Source organism: Pipistrellus hanaki (assembly GCF_964339955.1).
Source record: "Pipistrellus hanaki genome assembly, chromosome: 16".
NCBI classification, from domain to species: domain Eukaryota; kingdom Metazoa; phylum Chordata; class Mammalia; order Chiroptera; family Vespertilionidae; genus Pipistrellus; species Pipistrellus hanaki.
The window spans coordinates 30,073,311-30,089,911 of record NC_140518.1 but is presented as its reverse complement, the minus strand read 5'-3'; the positions used below and the strand labels follow the sequence as shown (position 1 = coordinate 30,089,911).

At 39.2% G+C, this 16,601-nt stretch overlaps 1 protein-coding gene across 2 annotated transcripts in view; it reads right to left on the bottom strand.

The window, feature by feature from the left end:
* The window catches only part of NLK (nemo like kinase), a 119,545-nt gene that overhangs the window by 5,225 nt on the left and 97,719 nt on the right, over positions 1-16,601 (bottom strand). For both annotated transcript variants that reach the window (XR_014793006.1, XM_084862197.1), the window contains exons 6-9: positions 15,611-15,820; positions 12,282-12,383; positions 4,428-4,514; positions 664-862 (exon numbers count right to left, since the gene is read on the bottom strand). Coding sequence is in view for 1 of the 2 variants with exons in the window: in XM_084862197.1 (XP_084718323.1) it covers positions 664-862; positions 4,428-4,514; positions 12,282-12,383; positions 15,611-15,820 (598 nt within the window). In the remaining variant the exon portion in view is untranslated. The remainder of the gene's footprint in view (positions 1-663; positions 863-4,427; positions 4,515-12,281; positions 12,384-15,610; positions 15,821-16,601) is intronic.

Genomic DNA, 16,601 nt, shown 5'->3' with positions numbered 1-16,601 from the left:
CATCCCATCTGTGGGAGGAGTAAAATGGTCTATAAATTTGAGAGCTGACTCCACAGGGTTTGGCGTGAACTCTTGTAAATTGCTGGTAATTGCCACCTTAATGAAAATCCCTAAAACACCTTGAAGGTTAGGTAAAGTTTTGGGCTGGTTTCTTCGGGAACTACTCTCTCTAAAATGCCCAATAGCAGACACTCAAATCATTCAGAATTTTGGATGTATAAACCCCGACCCCATCCCAACAGGAGGTGGCGTCAGGAAATATTACGAGTCGACTAGCGGAAATTTCCTTCTCTTGTCATCATCCATAGAATGATCCCTTGGTGGATGTTTATCTTGTTTAAAACTTTGCATGTTATACATCCAAGATGCCCCATTCAATTAATTACACTCAATGAATACATATTAACTATATTGAGTCATACTCATCAAGTAAGTTAGCTTCGAAAGCAAGAACACAATATTTATTCCTCTGCCTATTCTTGCCCTGGATGTAGTACTAAGTGGGCGTTTTTATCACACACACAGCTTTCGTGGTACATGCCCCGAATGGAGTGCTGTACGCGAGGCTGTAACACAGACCTATGAGATCGCAGCTCTTCAGGGCCACGTAAAGAAAACATTACTAGCAATCCTGCCAGGCCAAAGGCCGAAAATGATACTCACCTTTAACCTGTCGAACAGAACTGAGGTTCTTCTCAAAAGTGTCATCAAATTTGGGGTTGGTGACAGGCTCGAAGTCACTGGTATAAACTCTCCCAGTAGAGGTGGAAAAGCAACATTTACACATACACGTGTGATACCGCAGTCGCCCTTCATCTAGGTAGGGGTGGGCTAAGGCATCCTTAGCGGATATTCTTTTGGACTGAAATCAAATTTAGAGACCAGCACATCAACACTACAGATAAACACGACTGTCCACACAGGATCTTTCTCAAGGCACAGTAACTGCTTATACTTTACGGTACATCCTGTGTAAAGAGGGATAACTGAAGTCAGAGTAGGCAATGCAGCAGTCAGAGGGAGTATGAGTGACTTTCTGCTGAGATCCCAAAGAATTGCTACCTCAAAATAAATGTATGTAGTGCCCCAAATTACAAATATCATGACATTTAAATATGTAATGCTTTGGAGGGGAGAAGTTTAAATTTTATTTTTTAAATAAATTTTTATTGATTTCAGAGAGGAAAGGAGAGGGAGAGAGAGAGAGAAACATCAATGATGAGAGAGAATCATTGATCGGCTGCCTTCTTCACGCCCTACATGAGGGATCGAGCTGCAACCCTGGCATGTGCCCTTGACCAGAACTGAACCTGGGACCCTTTAGTCCACAGGCTGACACTCTGTCCAATGAGCCAAATCAGCTAGGGAGGAAGTTTACATTTTAAATAGCAGCTATATTTTCTAAACATGTCTCAGCATCTAGAAGAGATGTGATCAAGGTGGCAATTTTACAAAGCTGCTTGAAAATTTAATTCTCTTGGAATGCCAAATCAACCTAGGGTATCTGAAGCTGCTGGAGTTAGGCAGCAGGTAACGGCCTGAATGCCATGTTTTACTCTCCAGCTCACTCTGAATATCAGCAGCCTGCTGTTTCCTGACACCTCAGATCAGAATACGTAACATACTAGTTTCAGGTTGATAAACCATACACTTTTAAACTCATTTCTCCATTAAAAAAAAATCCTTCCTTTGAGCTCAGTGGACATATAAATACTACTCAGTGAGAGAAAGTGAATTCTAAAGGATTTAAGGACAGGCTCAAGAGCAGAGAATAGAATAAATACTGACACTCTGCCCTACATGCAAGATGATCAAGCACTTCACATACCATGATTAAGAAAGAAAAAAAGAAAAGAAAAAGAAAGCCATTTTGCACTCCAACCAACCAACAACAAAAAACCATAAAAAACAAACAAAAAATCCCAGATCATTCTGACTAGTTCTGGTCCCCTCAAATAATGAAATGTTAACTATTTCCCATAAACCCAGATTCCCCCAAAACATTTTAATCTCTGATTTTTTTTTTGCTGAGCTGATGCTAAAAGGCATGTCATGCCCTTCCAGGATAGGATAATCGCAAGTGAAAGGTGCTGTCTCTCCACCACGAGCAGACAAATGTAGATTTGACAATGCTGGCTCTGGCTTTGCTCCTGTTTTGTACTTGGTGACCCAGCTGAATGGATTCACTGGTACTTTTAGAAAGTAAACTTTCTCTTTTTTGCTAAATAAATCCAGTTACTCCTGGAGGCTGCACTGGAATAAAGGTCTACTGTCAGACCCAGCTGGCACGGCTCAGTGGGTGAGCGCTGACCTATGAACCAGGATGTTGCTGCTTTGATTCCCAGTCAGAGCACATGCCTGGGTTTCAGGCTTGATCCCCAGTGTGGAGCGTGCAGGAGGCAGCCGATCCATGCTTCTCTCTCATCACTGATGTTTCTCTTTCTCCCTTCCTCTCCAAAAGCAATAAAAATATATTTAAAAAAAGAGAAAGTACTGAAAGGTCCCGGGTTCAATTCCGGTCAGGGGCACGTACCTTGGATTGCGGGCACATCCCCAGTAGGGGGTGTGCAAGAGGCAGCTGATCGATGATTCTCTCTCATCGATGTTTCTAACTCTCTATCCCTCTGCCTTCCTCTCTATAAAGTTAATAAAATATATTAAAAAGAAAAAAAAAAGAATCTGTTCTCTTTAACAGATAACTTATTTTCCTCTTATAGATAAAGATAATTAATTGTAAATATGATATAAAAAATTTCATTTACTGCCGTAGCTGGTTTGGCTCAGTGGATAAAGTATTGGCTTGCGGACTGAAAGGGTCCAGGTTCGATTCCAGTCAAGGGCACATGCCCAAGTTGCTGGCTCAATCCCCAACAGGGGCTGTGCAGGAGGCAGCTGATAATGATTCTCTCATCATTGATGCTTCTATCTCTCTCTCACTCTCCCTTTCTGAAATCATTAAAAAAATATATTTTAAAAAAGTTTCATTTATTTAGGTGTGACAATCCCACTACTGAGGAATAAAGACTACCTTTCACATAGAACTGATGTCTAACAGGCCTCCCAGGATAATATGTGTGGTATCTGCTCTACAGCTTTGGACCCTTCAGCCTTAAGGTTGTAAAGTCTGAGTTTGGGCAGGTCAGGAGCCTTAATAAACATGGGCTCTCTGAGAAAGAGGATACCTTACAGACATAAGTACCACAGCAAAACCTAGCACAGATGGATCACATGGTTTTGGTTACTAATCTCAACAGAACTAATAAAGAACACAAGATATTTCTGATGCATGTAAGGAAATTTTAACCCCAGGGCCTTTATACTCTTTGAAGGGCAGACAGAAATTACCTCTGAAGCTAGAAGTTTATGTGGCTCTAGTTTTGTTAACCATACAAAGGTTCTTTATGTATTAATCAACGTCTTCTGTTAGCTATATAGACTTGCCAAATAAAACAAAATACCAAACTAATGATACTAAATCACTAGCTCACTGAGCAAGTTATGTTGGAACGGTCTTTAATGGCAGGAACTTGACCACAAGGAGGGACTGTGGAATTGAGAATGGCCACTTTGTCCTGCTTCTGTATTACTAAGCACCTCACAAAGTAACAAACAAAAGGAAAACAAACAAATAAAAATCCACTATGCACCCTGAGATGTAACAAAAATAACTTGGTCACTGATTGGTTTTGGTCCCCAAATAATGAAACCTTTACTGTTTCTCACAAACCTGGACTCTTAACAAAACATTTTTTATCCCTAATCTTTGTTATGCTGATGTCAAGATAGTTCTGACTTCTGTGGATTTGATTTTCATGTGAGACAGCTGCTGTTTTCTCATCACAAACAGACCAATGTAAACGTAGTAACTGTTAATTTTGTGGGCATTTCCCCCCCTTTAAATATCTGTGTTTTTTGTATTTGGTGACTTTCTTGTATTCTTAGCAAGTAAAATTTTCTTTTCTAAATGCTCCCATTTTTGAGTCTTCTTTGACAACAGTTATTGGTACAGATATGAATAATAAATATTCTTTGGGTGAATGAATAAATGAGCTAAATTTTGTTCCAAAGAGTCAAGTCCAAAAATGGCATTTGGAAAAGCTACCATCCCAGCAACATCTTATGCAATAAAATAGACAGATTTTTTCAAACAATGTTAAAATCTTTTTCCTCCTGATTTAAGTTGCTGCCAAACTCCTTTTACAAATAGAGATAAATAAAACTGGTACAATTCTACATCTCTCTTTCCCCTCAGCTCTCAGGTGCTAATAATCAAACTTCTGTATGATGAGTGAGCATGATACATGTGAAACTGGGGACTGAAGGTTATCTTTTGCAAAGTCATTATTTACACTGTCCAGTTCTGATGTTTTTCTTAGAACACATGCATTTTTAATTCATTACGAAGTATAAAAACAAAGACTACTTACTGGATCAAAGACCAACATCCTGCAAAGGAGATGAACAGCTTCATGTGTAGCCTGACTAGACAGGGTATAAAGTACAGGAAGAGATGGCTGTAAAAAAATAAAGAATTCAAATATGTAAAGGAGTGTAAGTAGATATGCAGTATAGCTAATTTATGGCAAGGTAAGTACCCAGCTCAAAAAATGTATGCACATAAGTAACAACTCAAAGAGAAGGAGCACTCCCCTGTAACCAGTCTTCAAGAACAACTGTCACTGACTCCCAGTAGCGTATTTTATATTGCATGATTACCCACTGGAGGTTAGAGCACAAACGAGCCTAGGAAAATGAAAGCTAGCTTTGTAACTATGGAGCTCCTGTTGCCTTATACTGCAAATGCTTTAGTATTAGCCTTATACTGCAAATGCCTTAGCAGGAAGGCAAGAGATGCCTAGGAGTGAGAGAAAAAAGGATTTAATACCTTGGCCACATACAAACTTAAGCATGTAAACTGTGCAAAAAGTAAGCATGTGAACTATGTCTTATGGCAACATTACCATAAAGCTGCTAAAACACTAGTCCTAAAGGAGATCTGAAAAGAATTTTCTCAGAACGTGCACCATTGTTTGCACTGGGTGCACCTATTTTGCCTTTACCCTCTGATTTCTCATTCAATAACTGTCTTTTGTAAGTAGCATGCATGTCCAGATGCCAAGATGTAACCTTCTTGCATTGATGCAGGGAGCTGGCTTTTAGGACCTGAAAAGCCACAGATCTTATAAATCTCCTATTTCACAGCTTGGAGAGTTGGGGACAGAGCATCACTGCTCTTTCTGTCACACAAATAACATTAAAAGTTCTCATCAGATCTCAATCACAGCCCCAGAGTCTTGTTACAAGATTTACATGTCTATCTCCTTCCAACAAAGCCACACAGGAAAATCCAACAAGAACAAGACACCCTGGAACCATCAGGAGGTAATTATTCAACTTACAGAGAAGTTTTCTTCCGGATCAAGGAATCATAGCAATAAGGGGAGATGGGGGTTCTAGTTCACTAACGAATTAGATAAATCAACGTGTCTGAATCTCAGTATTCTAAAGTATTAAACGAGAAGGTTGGATTAAATGATCTCTTCAGTTTACTTTAGCGTGAGACTTGATAGGACTACCACAGATAAAAAGTATTATGTACACAGAACACACAGGTAGTTGATATTCACGTATTTCCAGACCAATTTATTATCCCTTGGTGCATTTACATGTTTGTAGGTAGAGAAGTATTGTTAAAAATTATGTACGTCTATGTAGCTCTGAAATTATCTGTATTAGTCAAGATAAGGGGGATAGGGTAAAGAGTGTTAAGGAAGAGTTTTAACTTACAACTTCATTTATATGTATTTTTTCCTAATAATTTTTTTATTGTGTGAAATTAAGTAACTTGATATTCCTAAAAGATTTGGATTCTTGGTTTGACTTTGAATAGCTGTCCTCTTCTTCACTGGCTGTGCAAGTTGGCAGCCAAATTCCAGCCAATTCTTACTGACTGTGATATCTCACCATATGCAACTCTTTTCTTTTCAGTCCTCAAATGAATCTACACCTCATGCTATTTAAAAAAAAAAAATATTTTATTGATTTTTTACAGAGAGGAAGGGAGAGAGATAGAGAGCTAGAAACGTCGATGAGAGAGAAACATCGACCAGCTGCCTCTTGCACACCCCCTACCGGGGATGTGCCCGCAACCAAGGTACATGCCCTTGACCAGAATCGAACCCGGGACCTTTCAGTCCGCAGACCGACGCTCTACCGCTGAGCCAAACCGGTTTCGGCTCATGCTATTTTTGTGGAAGAGGTATGTTATAGCTCAGGGAAGGGAATAGTGGGTTCTAATTCTAACTCTGCTATCACTAGATGTGGGTAAGTCACTGGACCTTGGCTTTCTCATCTATTAGGCTGCACCAGCACAGACCTGCCTACCGAAATCATTGCTACATCTAACATTCACCAAATCCCAGGTCCCGGGCTAGGTGTTAGGACAACTAAGATGAGTAACATTTCTCTGATAGGCAAGGAAAACATAACCAAGTAGGTCAGAAGCCACTAATTGGAGGATAGAGAAATTAGAAGGCAAAATTTATTAATTTATTTTTAAAATATATTTTATTGATTTTTTACGGAGAGGAAGAGAGGGATAGAGAGTTAGAAACATCGAAGAGAGAGAATCATCAATCAGCTGCCTCTTGCACATCCCCTACTGGGGATGTGCCCCCAACCAAGGAACATGCCCTTGACGGGAATCGAACCCGGGACCTTTCAGTCTGCAGGCCGAAGCTCTATCCACTGAGCTAAACCGGTTTCGGCGAGAAGGCAAAATTTATAAGATTTGAGTTTACCTGGATATGAGACGTGGAGTTTATGAACAGTCAATGAGAAGATGTTAAGGTTACCTGAAATTTAAACAACCCTCACACCCCAAACTATTTTTCTTCACAAAAGTACATCCCAACAAATACACTAAAAATAAGGCTACATTTAATTTCAGCCTAGAACAGTCATATTATATGCCTTCTCCTTTTTTGGGTTTATATTCATATTGAAAAGAGGCACAGAGCCTGGCCACATGGCTCAGTGGTTGAGTGTTGACTTCTGAACCAGGAGGTCATGGTTCGATTCCCGGCCAGTTCACATGCCTAGATTGTGGGCTCGATCCCCAGTGTATGGCATGCAGAAGGCAGCCCATCAATGGTTCTCTCTCTGCATTGATGTTTCTCTCTCTCTCTCTCTTCCTTTCTGAAGTCAATAAAATACATTTAAAAGAGAGAGAGAGAGAGAGAGAGAGAGAGAGAGAGAGAGAGAGATCCAGTCTGATCACTAAAAAAAAAAAAAAAAAGAGGCACAGAGCCGAAACCGGTTTGGCTCAGTGAATAGAGCATCAGCATGCTGACTGAAGGGTCCTGGGTTCCATTCCCGTCAGGGGCATGTGCCTTGGTTGAGGGTACATCCCCAGTGGGGAATGTGCAGGAGGAAGCTGATGGATGTTTCTCATCTATGTTTCTGATTATCACTCTCACTTCCTCTCTGTGAAAAATCAATAATAATAAAAAAAGAGACAGAGAGAAAGAACGGTCAGTTCAGTCATCCCAATACTTCTCCAGTAAGAAAAACACTAATAATTTAGCTCTTAGCACTGGCTCCACAGGAAAAATATAAAGTTAGAGATGCTGCATTTCTGTTCTTAAAAAATGTTTTTATTGATTTTAGAGAGAAAGAGAAAGGCAGGGGGAAACAGAGAGAAAAACATCGATGTAAGAGAGAAACACTGATCAGTTGCCTTCTTTATGCACTCCAATCTGGGCATGTGCCCTGACCAGGAATTGAACAGGTAACCTTGCTCAACCAATTGAGCCACACCAGAGGTTGAGATGCTGCATTTCTAATTCAATTTACCTCCCTCCAATTCACTAGCCATTATGGTTGAAACCAATTTGGCCCATGTTATAGAACCAGACAAGTTTATATTTTTCATCAAGTACTGGAATTACTTGAATAAGAGAAAAAATAGAATGCTTACAAATATGCCCTAACTATCTCACTGGGAAAAAAGTTTCCGCTAATTTCCCTAACATTTACACTTATTACTTTTCTCCCCTTTTAAAATATACCAGCCCATTTTCTGTTTGTTTTGCAAGTTTATAAGTCACCTAGCAATGCAGGAGTGAGTGGGTGCCAGCGAGTGAGGATAGGAAGGGTTATAAAAAGTGCTCTATTAATGACTGTGATTAATTGTCAGTGAAATGAAGCAAGGATGAGCTTCTGGAACTGGGTGAGAGGCCCTAAATGGATAAACCACAGTCATCATAAGCCAACTGCAGAGTGCTGGTCCCTGGAGTCAAGTCAGCGCGGCTGTGTGAGTCCTGTTAGATGTCCCTGTTAGTTTTCACCCGGCAGCAAAGAAGCTGTTATTGTCAGTCAGCAACGTTAACTGAGGATGCACAATGCGCAGTGCATGGCAGTAAGCACTTTGGGGTTATAGAGAGGAAACTCCCACCTGAAAAATAGTAAGTTTGAACTGAATGAACTCTCTAACATACTCTGATTCTAGCAAATGTAAGATAAGACAGGATCATTTTAACTTCAGTGAAAATATATCTATTTCTGACACAATTAGCTGGGAACAATCTGAGAAAAAAAGAAAACCTTATTAGTGATGAACAAAAGGACTAAATTAGACTTTTCAGTTCTACCCACAGGTCAGTGCCTCAACAACTATCTACCTTACCAGATACTGATGTAGGCTGTGGCAGCTAAGATTCTCTTCATCCAAGATTCTGAGTTGTAGAAAAGTAACAATAAATAAAACACACTGTACAGCCCTAGCTGGTCTGGGTCAGTGGGTAGAGCATCGGCTTGTGGACTAAAGGGTCCTGGGTTCAGTTCCAGTCAAGGGCACATACTTCATTCCAGGCTTGATCCCCAGTAGGGGGTGTGCATGAGGCAGCCGATCAATGATTCTCTCATCATTGATGTTTCTATCTCCCTAAAATTAATAAAAAATGTATTTAAAAAACAAAACATACAACACTGTGCAGTGTTTTTGTCTACTCAGCATTCCCTGACTATTCTCTTCTCACTCTCAAGTGGTTTGGGTGGCCTGGATTTCAATCTCCCAACTCCAAGGATGGCACGTGACCCAGGCCTGGACAATCAAATAATATATTTGCCTGAGCATCATCACTGGCTCCAGGATGAGTACATGGTCTAAAAAATAAAAAATGTAAGGGACATGGAATGGCTAATCCAACACATACCCCAATCCTCTTCTCCCTTATTTACCTTCATTATATGAGATAGAAAATTCTCATTTTTTAAGCCTGTCTTGCATCTGGGAGGGCACATATCACACAGTTCTGGAAAATGACATATAAGCAAAAGTTCGTTAGGCAGGCTTCTTGGAAAACTTTGCTTTCCTGACAAAAGGGACAGAGACTGCTAGTCCTCCCTCTTTCCTTCTTTTACTTGCTTTGAAAGTGGATATGATTTCTGGATAAGCTACAGCTATTTGTGACCCTGAGGCGATAAGTGAGACAGTATGAAGTCAACATTCTAAAGATGGTAGAGGAGAAAGAAAGAAAAAAACTAGATCCTTGATGACATAATTAAGCTGCTGTATCAGATCTAGACTGCCTACCACTGGAGTTGATGAGGAAAAAATGAATTATTTCTTTGAACTACTGTAAACAAGATTTTCTATTACTTATAACCAAACAATTCATAACTAAATCAGAAAATTTCCCAATATTATTTCTGGGTCTATTTGGAAAAGCTCTTTCCCAAATGACTGATATGCTAGTAGAACATAGGCCAGGACTATTGGGTCCATTTTTACAAACATATGAGGGAAAGACTGTCTGAAAATGAAGCCAACACACAGAAAAACAGAGAAGAGAAGAGAGTCAGATTCCTGGTTTGGAACATCACTTGACTACCTGAATCCAGCAGGGACTGAAGTCAGCTGTAGCTCAGGACTTTTCAGTTACATGAGCCAGTAAGGCCCTTTCCAGCACTGGTTAAAAGTCCTCTAAAGATCTATGAAAAGTGTATCTGACTTTTGAGCAGAAATGGTCTCCTAATTATTTTTACTACACCAGTCTTCACTTCTAAATGAAAATATTTTCATCTCAAGACTAGCCAGAACCATCCCCAACTTTTACCATGGTGCTCTCTCTCTCTCTCTCTCTCTCTCTCTCTCTCTCTCTCTCTCTCTCTCTCTCTCTCTCTCTCACATATATGATTTTTTTACAGAGAGGAAGAGAGAGGGATACAGTTAGAAACATCAAAGAGAGAGAATCATCCATCAGCTGCCTCTTGCACACCCCTCATTGGGGATGTGCCCGCAACCAAGAAACATGCCCTTGACCGGAATCGAACCTGCACGCCGACGCTCTATCCACTGAGCCAAACCGGTTTCAGCACCATGGTGCTCTCTTAATGCCATCACTAAACTTAGTGATAAGCAAAATGTCAAACTCTAAGAGGCATTACTGTTATGAAGCCAATTCATGTAAAAATGTGCAAGAAAGAATTCTGCTAAAACTCTTAAACTATTTAACGAGTTAAGTTACATTTTCCTTTTTTCAACCCTTTGTTTTAGATAATAATGACATTTACTATTTTTTTTATTTAATTTAAAGTTCTAGGTTTTTACAACTAACAGATTTTTGAAATCAGTAATACAAAAAAGGACTTATTTGTCAGGAATTCTCAAAGGAGTGCAAAGTGACTTTTGGTGCAGTAAGTTATATTTTCGAGCTGTTCAGGTAGCAGGCAGGAAATTCCTTAGGAAGTCTGGTTCTCTTGGTTGCTGTTTAGTAACTCTTTGACACACAGGATGAATTAACTGGCAACCACTAGCAATAGTTAAAATCTGACCAAAAGAGGTCAGTAAAACAGGAAAACTATTTTGCTATTTCCAAGGACACATTTACCATGCGGTACTAATAAAATAGTTTAATATTCCTGATATTGGCCAATATATAAAACATAATAGATCTTTTTAGTTCCTTCTAATAATATGGAACCTTCCTGTGGGTTAAGACTTACTGTTCTCTTCTAAAGAAATTAGGGCCTCAAATTATGTCATAGTTTACTTAGAGAGTTACAGAGGCAGTAGCAGTGAGCCAGCTGGGCTGTGCAGGCTCAGAAAGCAGGCTTCAGAGGCAAAAGAAGGGCCCTTGGAGCTTAGGAGAGGGAGAGGGAAAGGTAAAGCACCTGGGGAAGGGACATGGAGGGGGAAGGGGCAGGTGTGCTCTTGTGCTCCCAGAGGGACAGGTGAGGGAGAACGCACCAGGCAGGGCTATATAAAATACCAGCATCTACAACCCTATTTACTGGTTTGGGCTGGTTTTACTCATTGCCTTTGTGTCTGTGCATCTGCTTGTGAGTTAGTGGCAAGAGTGCAATAGACACAGCTTCACATCACAGCTGCATTAAGAAATACGAGGTATTTTGGTTCAGTATTTGGAAAGGACATTCTGATATATAAGTATTAGATTATGGCACTGAGGTTAAAGCTCCACCCCTACTAACTTTTACCAGACACATCAAAAAACCAAAACACAAAAATATCAGGGATCATTTATTAGCAAGGGCACTACAAAAATATTTTCTTTCTCCTATAGCATTAGAAATTACTGTATTTTATTGCATCTAACATTTTCTTACTTACAGACAAATGACATACAGGATAAATAAAATTTACAAGTGATATGGTGGTTTTTAAAAAATTTATTTTAGAGAGAGAGAAAGGGAGAAGAGGAGAGAGAAAAATTGATGTGAGTGGAACACTGATCAGCTGCCTCCTGCAGCCCCCTACGTGAGATCTAGCCCGAAATCTGGGCATGTGCCCTGACCTGGAATCGAACCACCAACCTTTCGGTACATGGGATGACACCTAACTAACTGAGCCACATCAGGCAGGGCTACACGTAATGTTTTTGTTTAAAAATTCTCACTTCAGCCCTGACTGGTTTGGCTCAGTGGCTAGAGAATATCAATCTGTGGACCGAAGTATCATGATTTTGATTCTCAGCCAAAGGGCATGTACCTCGGTTATAGGTTTGGTTCTTCCCTGGCCCTTCTTGGGGCACATGTGGGAGGCAACCTATTGATGTCAATGTTTCTCTCTCTTGCTCTCTCCCCGTCCTCTCCCTCTTATCCCCTCTCTCTTAAAAAAAAAAAAAAAAAAATCAATGGAAAAAAATATCCTCGGGTGAGGATTAAAAAATAAATAAAAAAATCTCACTTCATTATTCTGTTGGAAGGAAAATCCTGCCCAAAGAGAGGGTTACCAAATACAGATCCCTTCCTTCTTTTACCTGTTTATGAGGACCCCTGAGTATGTGTGCCTTAGCGCCTTCACAAGCCGTCCTCATTGCTTCCAGTGATGGTGTGCCCAAGAGATCCGTGATCAAATCCAACTATAAGGAAACACGAAATACATAGGTTGTAAGCTCATGAAAACAACTTTTTATTAGTGATGAGGATGAAATTTGGGGAAATAAACCTAAGACAAATTAACTAATAGGAGCTCCTATTTTTACTTTTTGGACGATTAAAAACCCCTATAAAAAAATTAGGGACCTATATGATAGGTTTATAGAAAACATGTCTTGGCAAACATAGCCTTCTGCGGCTGTAGTCATTTAGGAGTCTACTTCTACCCCTGTGTCTTGATACCACAGCAGCTATGATCCTTGCACAGGATCTATGAACTGCTCTTTGGCTGATGGCTAATCACTATTGTTTTCAAACGTTAATGAATAGATTCTGATGCTTCACATGGACTCAGGCTCATCAAGGAGCTAATCCACAGATCAGGCAGCTGAGATTTAGTAAATACTTAGAACATTCACACCTGAAATTAAAGCTAAGCCATCAATGTTTGAGGCAGCTACGCACCCCTTTATATTCTCATTATGCTAGAAATCTCTTACACTGACAGGAAACTGTGGTACTTAGAATCTAACTATGATGTCGAATAAGGCCTCATTTAGTTAACTGGGCACAATAAAAGAGACCAATAAAAACGGTCTTCTCACAAACAAGCCTTTGTATGTACCAAAGCACCTTCACAATTTTCTGTAGTGCTACAACTGTTCTAATCTCACAGCCTAATTAGCAATAACATTTCATTCGAATTCCTCCAAAATGGAAAATCCTTCCCTAGAGAATACTTCTTTTCCTGGTGCCGGAGTTGTCAAATATAAAGCACCATTTCCTTCTGCACGCACCTGACCTGTGGGGTACGGTCAGTATCCCTGCCCTCCGGGATAACGGAGGTATGTGCGTACACAAGTAAAGATCTCTATGCAAAGCTTTTTGGGGAAAGTATGTTGGTGGTACTTTTGGACCTCTGACAACTACCCTTAAAGGCAGAAGGAAATGACTGGCTCATGAAAACAAATGGATCCATTCAGAAAATTGTCTAAAATGGGTCAGATCCATGGATGAGAAATATTTTTATGAAGTCGCTGATATTACAAAACCTAGGCTATTTATTTCTCAAAAAATGCAAAGAAAATGCTACAGAAAATAACTACTTCCATTTAGAAATTAGAATCTTTTCCCACTTTAGACCTTGATATTTCACTCAAAAATACACTAATGATAGATAGATAAATGAGAATTCTCCTTCAGTGGCTATGCCATACTGGCAAACTCAAGACCTATGCATTTCTCTAGAAAAGGAGATAATTTGCATCCCATCCCAGTTGCCTCACACTTTCCTTTAAATATTCTTTTCAGAAGCGGCCCATAACCTGGCAAGTTCCTTGTTTATCATATTACTTAAGCTTTTCTGTATGGCAGCTCCTCATGTCCAAATATAATGATAGTCTTTCAGGGAAGTCTATTAAACTCTACTTTCCAAAAATATTGATACTGTCAATAGTAATCAACATTAAATTATATATAAGTTTTCTGTTACTACGATCAATTTTTAAGATGTAAACCTTAAAAAATTGACTTTGCATATGTGTAGAGAAATAAATTTAAATGTTGATCATAGCATATGCAGTTTCTAATGTATCAGTTAACGACTCTTTATAGAAAGAGAATTTAAAAAAAAGATTCCATTTTTGGTTAAGGACATGAATTATTTACAAAGATCCACAGTAGTCAGGGTGATCAATCAAATTTTAACACACCCTTGCTCAAAACCTTCACATCGTTTCCCATCACACTCTGCAGAGAAGAAAAACCCAAAGCCTCATCAGGTTGCCGCAGCCAGGCTTCTCCGACCTCAGCTCCTACTCCTCTTCCTTGAGAATGCCCCCGGTATGCCACACCTGCTCCTGCCTCAGAAGCTCTATTATGCTGGTGTCCCTTTTCCTGGAAGACTCTTTCCCAGACCGTGCTCCCTCATTTCACTTGGGTCACTCTCAATGTTATTCCCTCAGAGAATTCCTTAAGTGCTGCTCTGCTCCATCGGCATTTTCTATCTCAACCCTTTTTAATTTAATTTTTTTTTTTCAATCCTCACCTGAAAATATTTTCCCATTGATCTTTTAGAGTGTAGGAGAGAGGGAAAGACAGAGAAACGAGATGTGAGAAAAACATCGATTGGTTGCCTCCTGCACACACCCCGACCAGGGCCAGGGCCGAGGGGGAGCCTGCAACCAAGGTATGTGCCCTTGACCAGAATTGAACCCAGGACCCTTTGGTCCACCAGCCAATGCTTTATCCACTGAGCCAAACTGGCTAGGGCTGGTTTACTTTTTCTTCAAAGAATTTATCATTACTTGGAATTATTTATTTGTATACTTATTTAATTTCTGTATTATGAGAAAGTTTCACAAAGGCAGGAACTAACTTTGTCTTATTTACTGCCACAATCCTGGCATCCTGGTATACCACCACCATTATATTTCTTGAGTACTTACTATATGCCAGGCCTTATTTTCAGCTTTACTATTTCATTTAATCTGTATAACAATCCTCAGAACAGTTTAACTTGGCCAAGATTTAATAGTTAGGTAGCAGAGCTAAGATCTGAACCCAACAATTTTATTCACAGCTTAAGCTCATCATTGTTACATTATTCTCAAACAAATAATACTGTTAAAATTTATGAACAAAAAATAATTAGAAATTATCCCAAGAAAATATGTGTAGTAATGAATTAGCTATAAAGGCAGACAATGAAAGCATTATGGTGCCCCAAAGCTACATTTTAATCAGCTCCTGATGTTTTCTGCCATATAGAAATATTTTAGCCCAATAATAAAGGTTAGAAATGTGTCTAAATGTTTAGATTTAAAGAAGCCAGCACTCAAAATTTATGTTCTAAGCATAAAGTATAAGTACATTAAGCCACCAAATACATTTTCAAGTCAGACCTAGTCAGCCAAAGGAACAGAGGCCCTCCGACAACTGAAGATTATAGCTGTGCAAATTATTACAGCAGGCTGCTGCTCGGCCTGTGCATGTAATAAAGCGAACCCCCTTCTAACAGGCCCGAAAGTTATAAAATGAGTCTCTCTGTAATCTGCAACTTTGTAACTTTCTGAATTGTAAGGGAACCTGAATTTTCTAAAAGCAATTTAGACAGTACAATGAATAAGCCCAAGGCATATATGCAAGATAGTTTTTCCTTTAAGTCTGTTATTAGAATTGGAAGTTTCTGAAGCCTAAAGTGATATCATACTTGCTGAATGGGACTCTGTGCCTGAAACAGTATTCTTCGTCCTAGTAGTTCTGCAAAGATACATCCGACAGACCAGATGTCAATAGCATTGCTGTAGTGACGGCTGCCCATCAGGATTTCCGGAGCCCGGTAATACTGAGTAACAACTTCCTGAGTCATATGACGAGATTCATCTAATTCTTCCACTCTGGCCAATCCAAAATCACAAATCTAAATAGAAAAGATTTTCAAGACATTGTCAACAGACAAATGGTAAAGTGAAACAAGACAACAAAAAGCCAAAATCTTGATAGATCTTTGAAAGTTTTCATTTATATAGGTAGAGAATATTTGTGTCAATTTATAATTTGACCTTATTTGGAAAAGAGGAAAGAAAATTCTCAAACTTCCATATTTTTATATAAAATGATGTCTCTTAAAAGTAGGCTTCTTACCTTTAATGTTTTCAGTTGAAAACAACAACAACAACAAAAACCAGCTGAGTGTGTTTATCTAGTTTAATACAGAAGCTAAGTTATCTATTTTCAAGGCTGGCTTATGGAGGAAGACATTATTTTAAAAAAGTATAACCTGAAGACTTCCTGAGCTCCGTTCACTATCATTATGGAATATATGTAGTAAAATTTCTTTAAAGCTTATAGGTTTCAAATTGAATCCTGCTAAATATAGTTTGCAGGAGGTATTTCAGGAGTTCCATAACCACTATACTTAAACTTCACGTGTATCTATTTAAAAGACTAATGTATACTCAAATGTGTGAACATGTAAAAATGCAGTAAACTGTATACCAGTACTACTAGATTCATTCGTTTCTTCATGCCATAAATATTTAATTGAGTGCCTGTATGTTTTAGGCAGTATCCTAGAACCTGGAGACATAACAGTAAATGAGAAAGACTGGTTAATAAATATGCAGACCTAAAAATAAATCTTTTTTGTTTTCTCTTTTCTCAGTATGCTGAGATTGCAAGGTGAGCTGTTAGTAAATAGT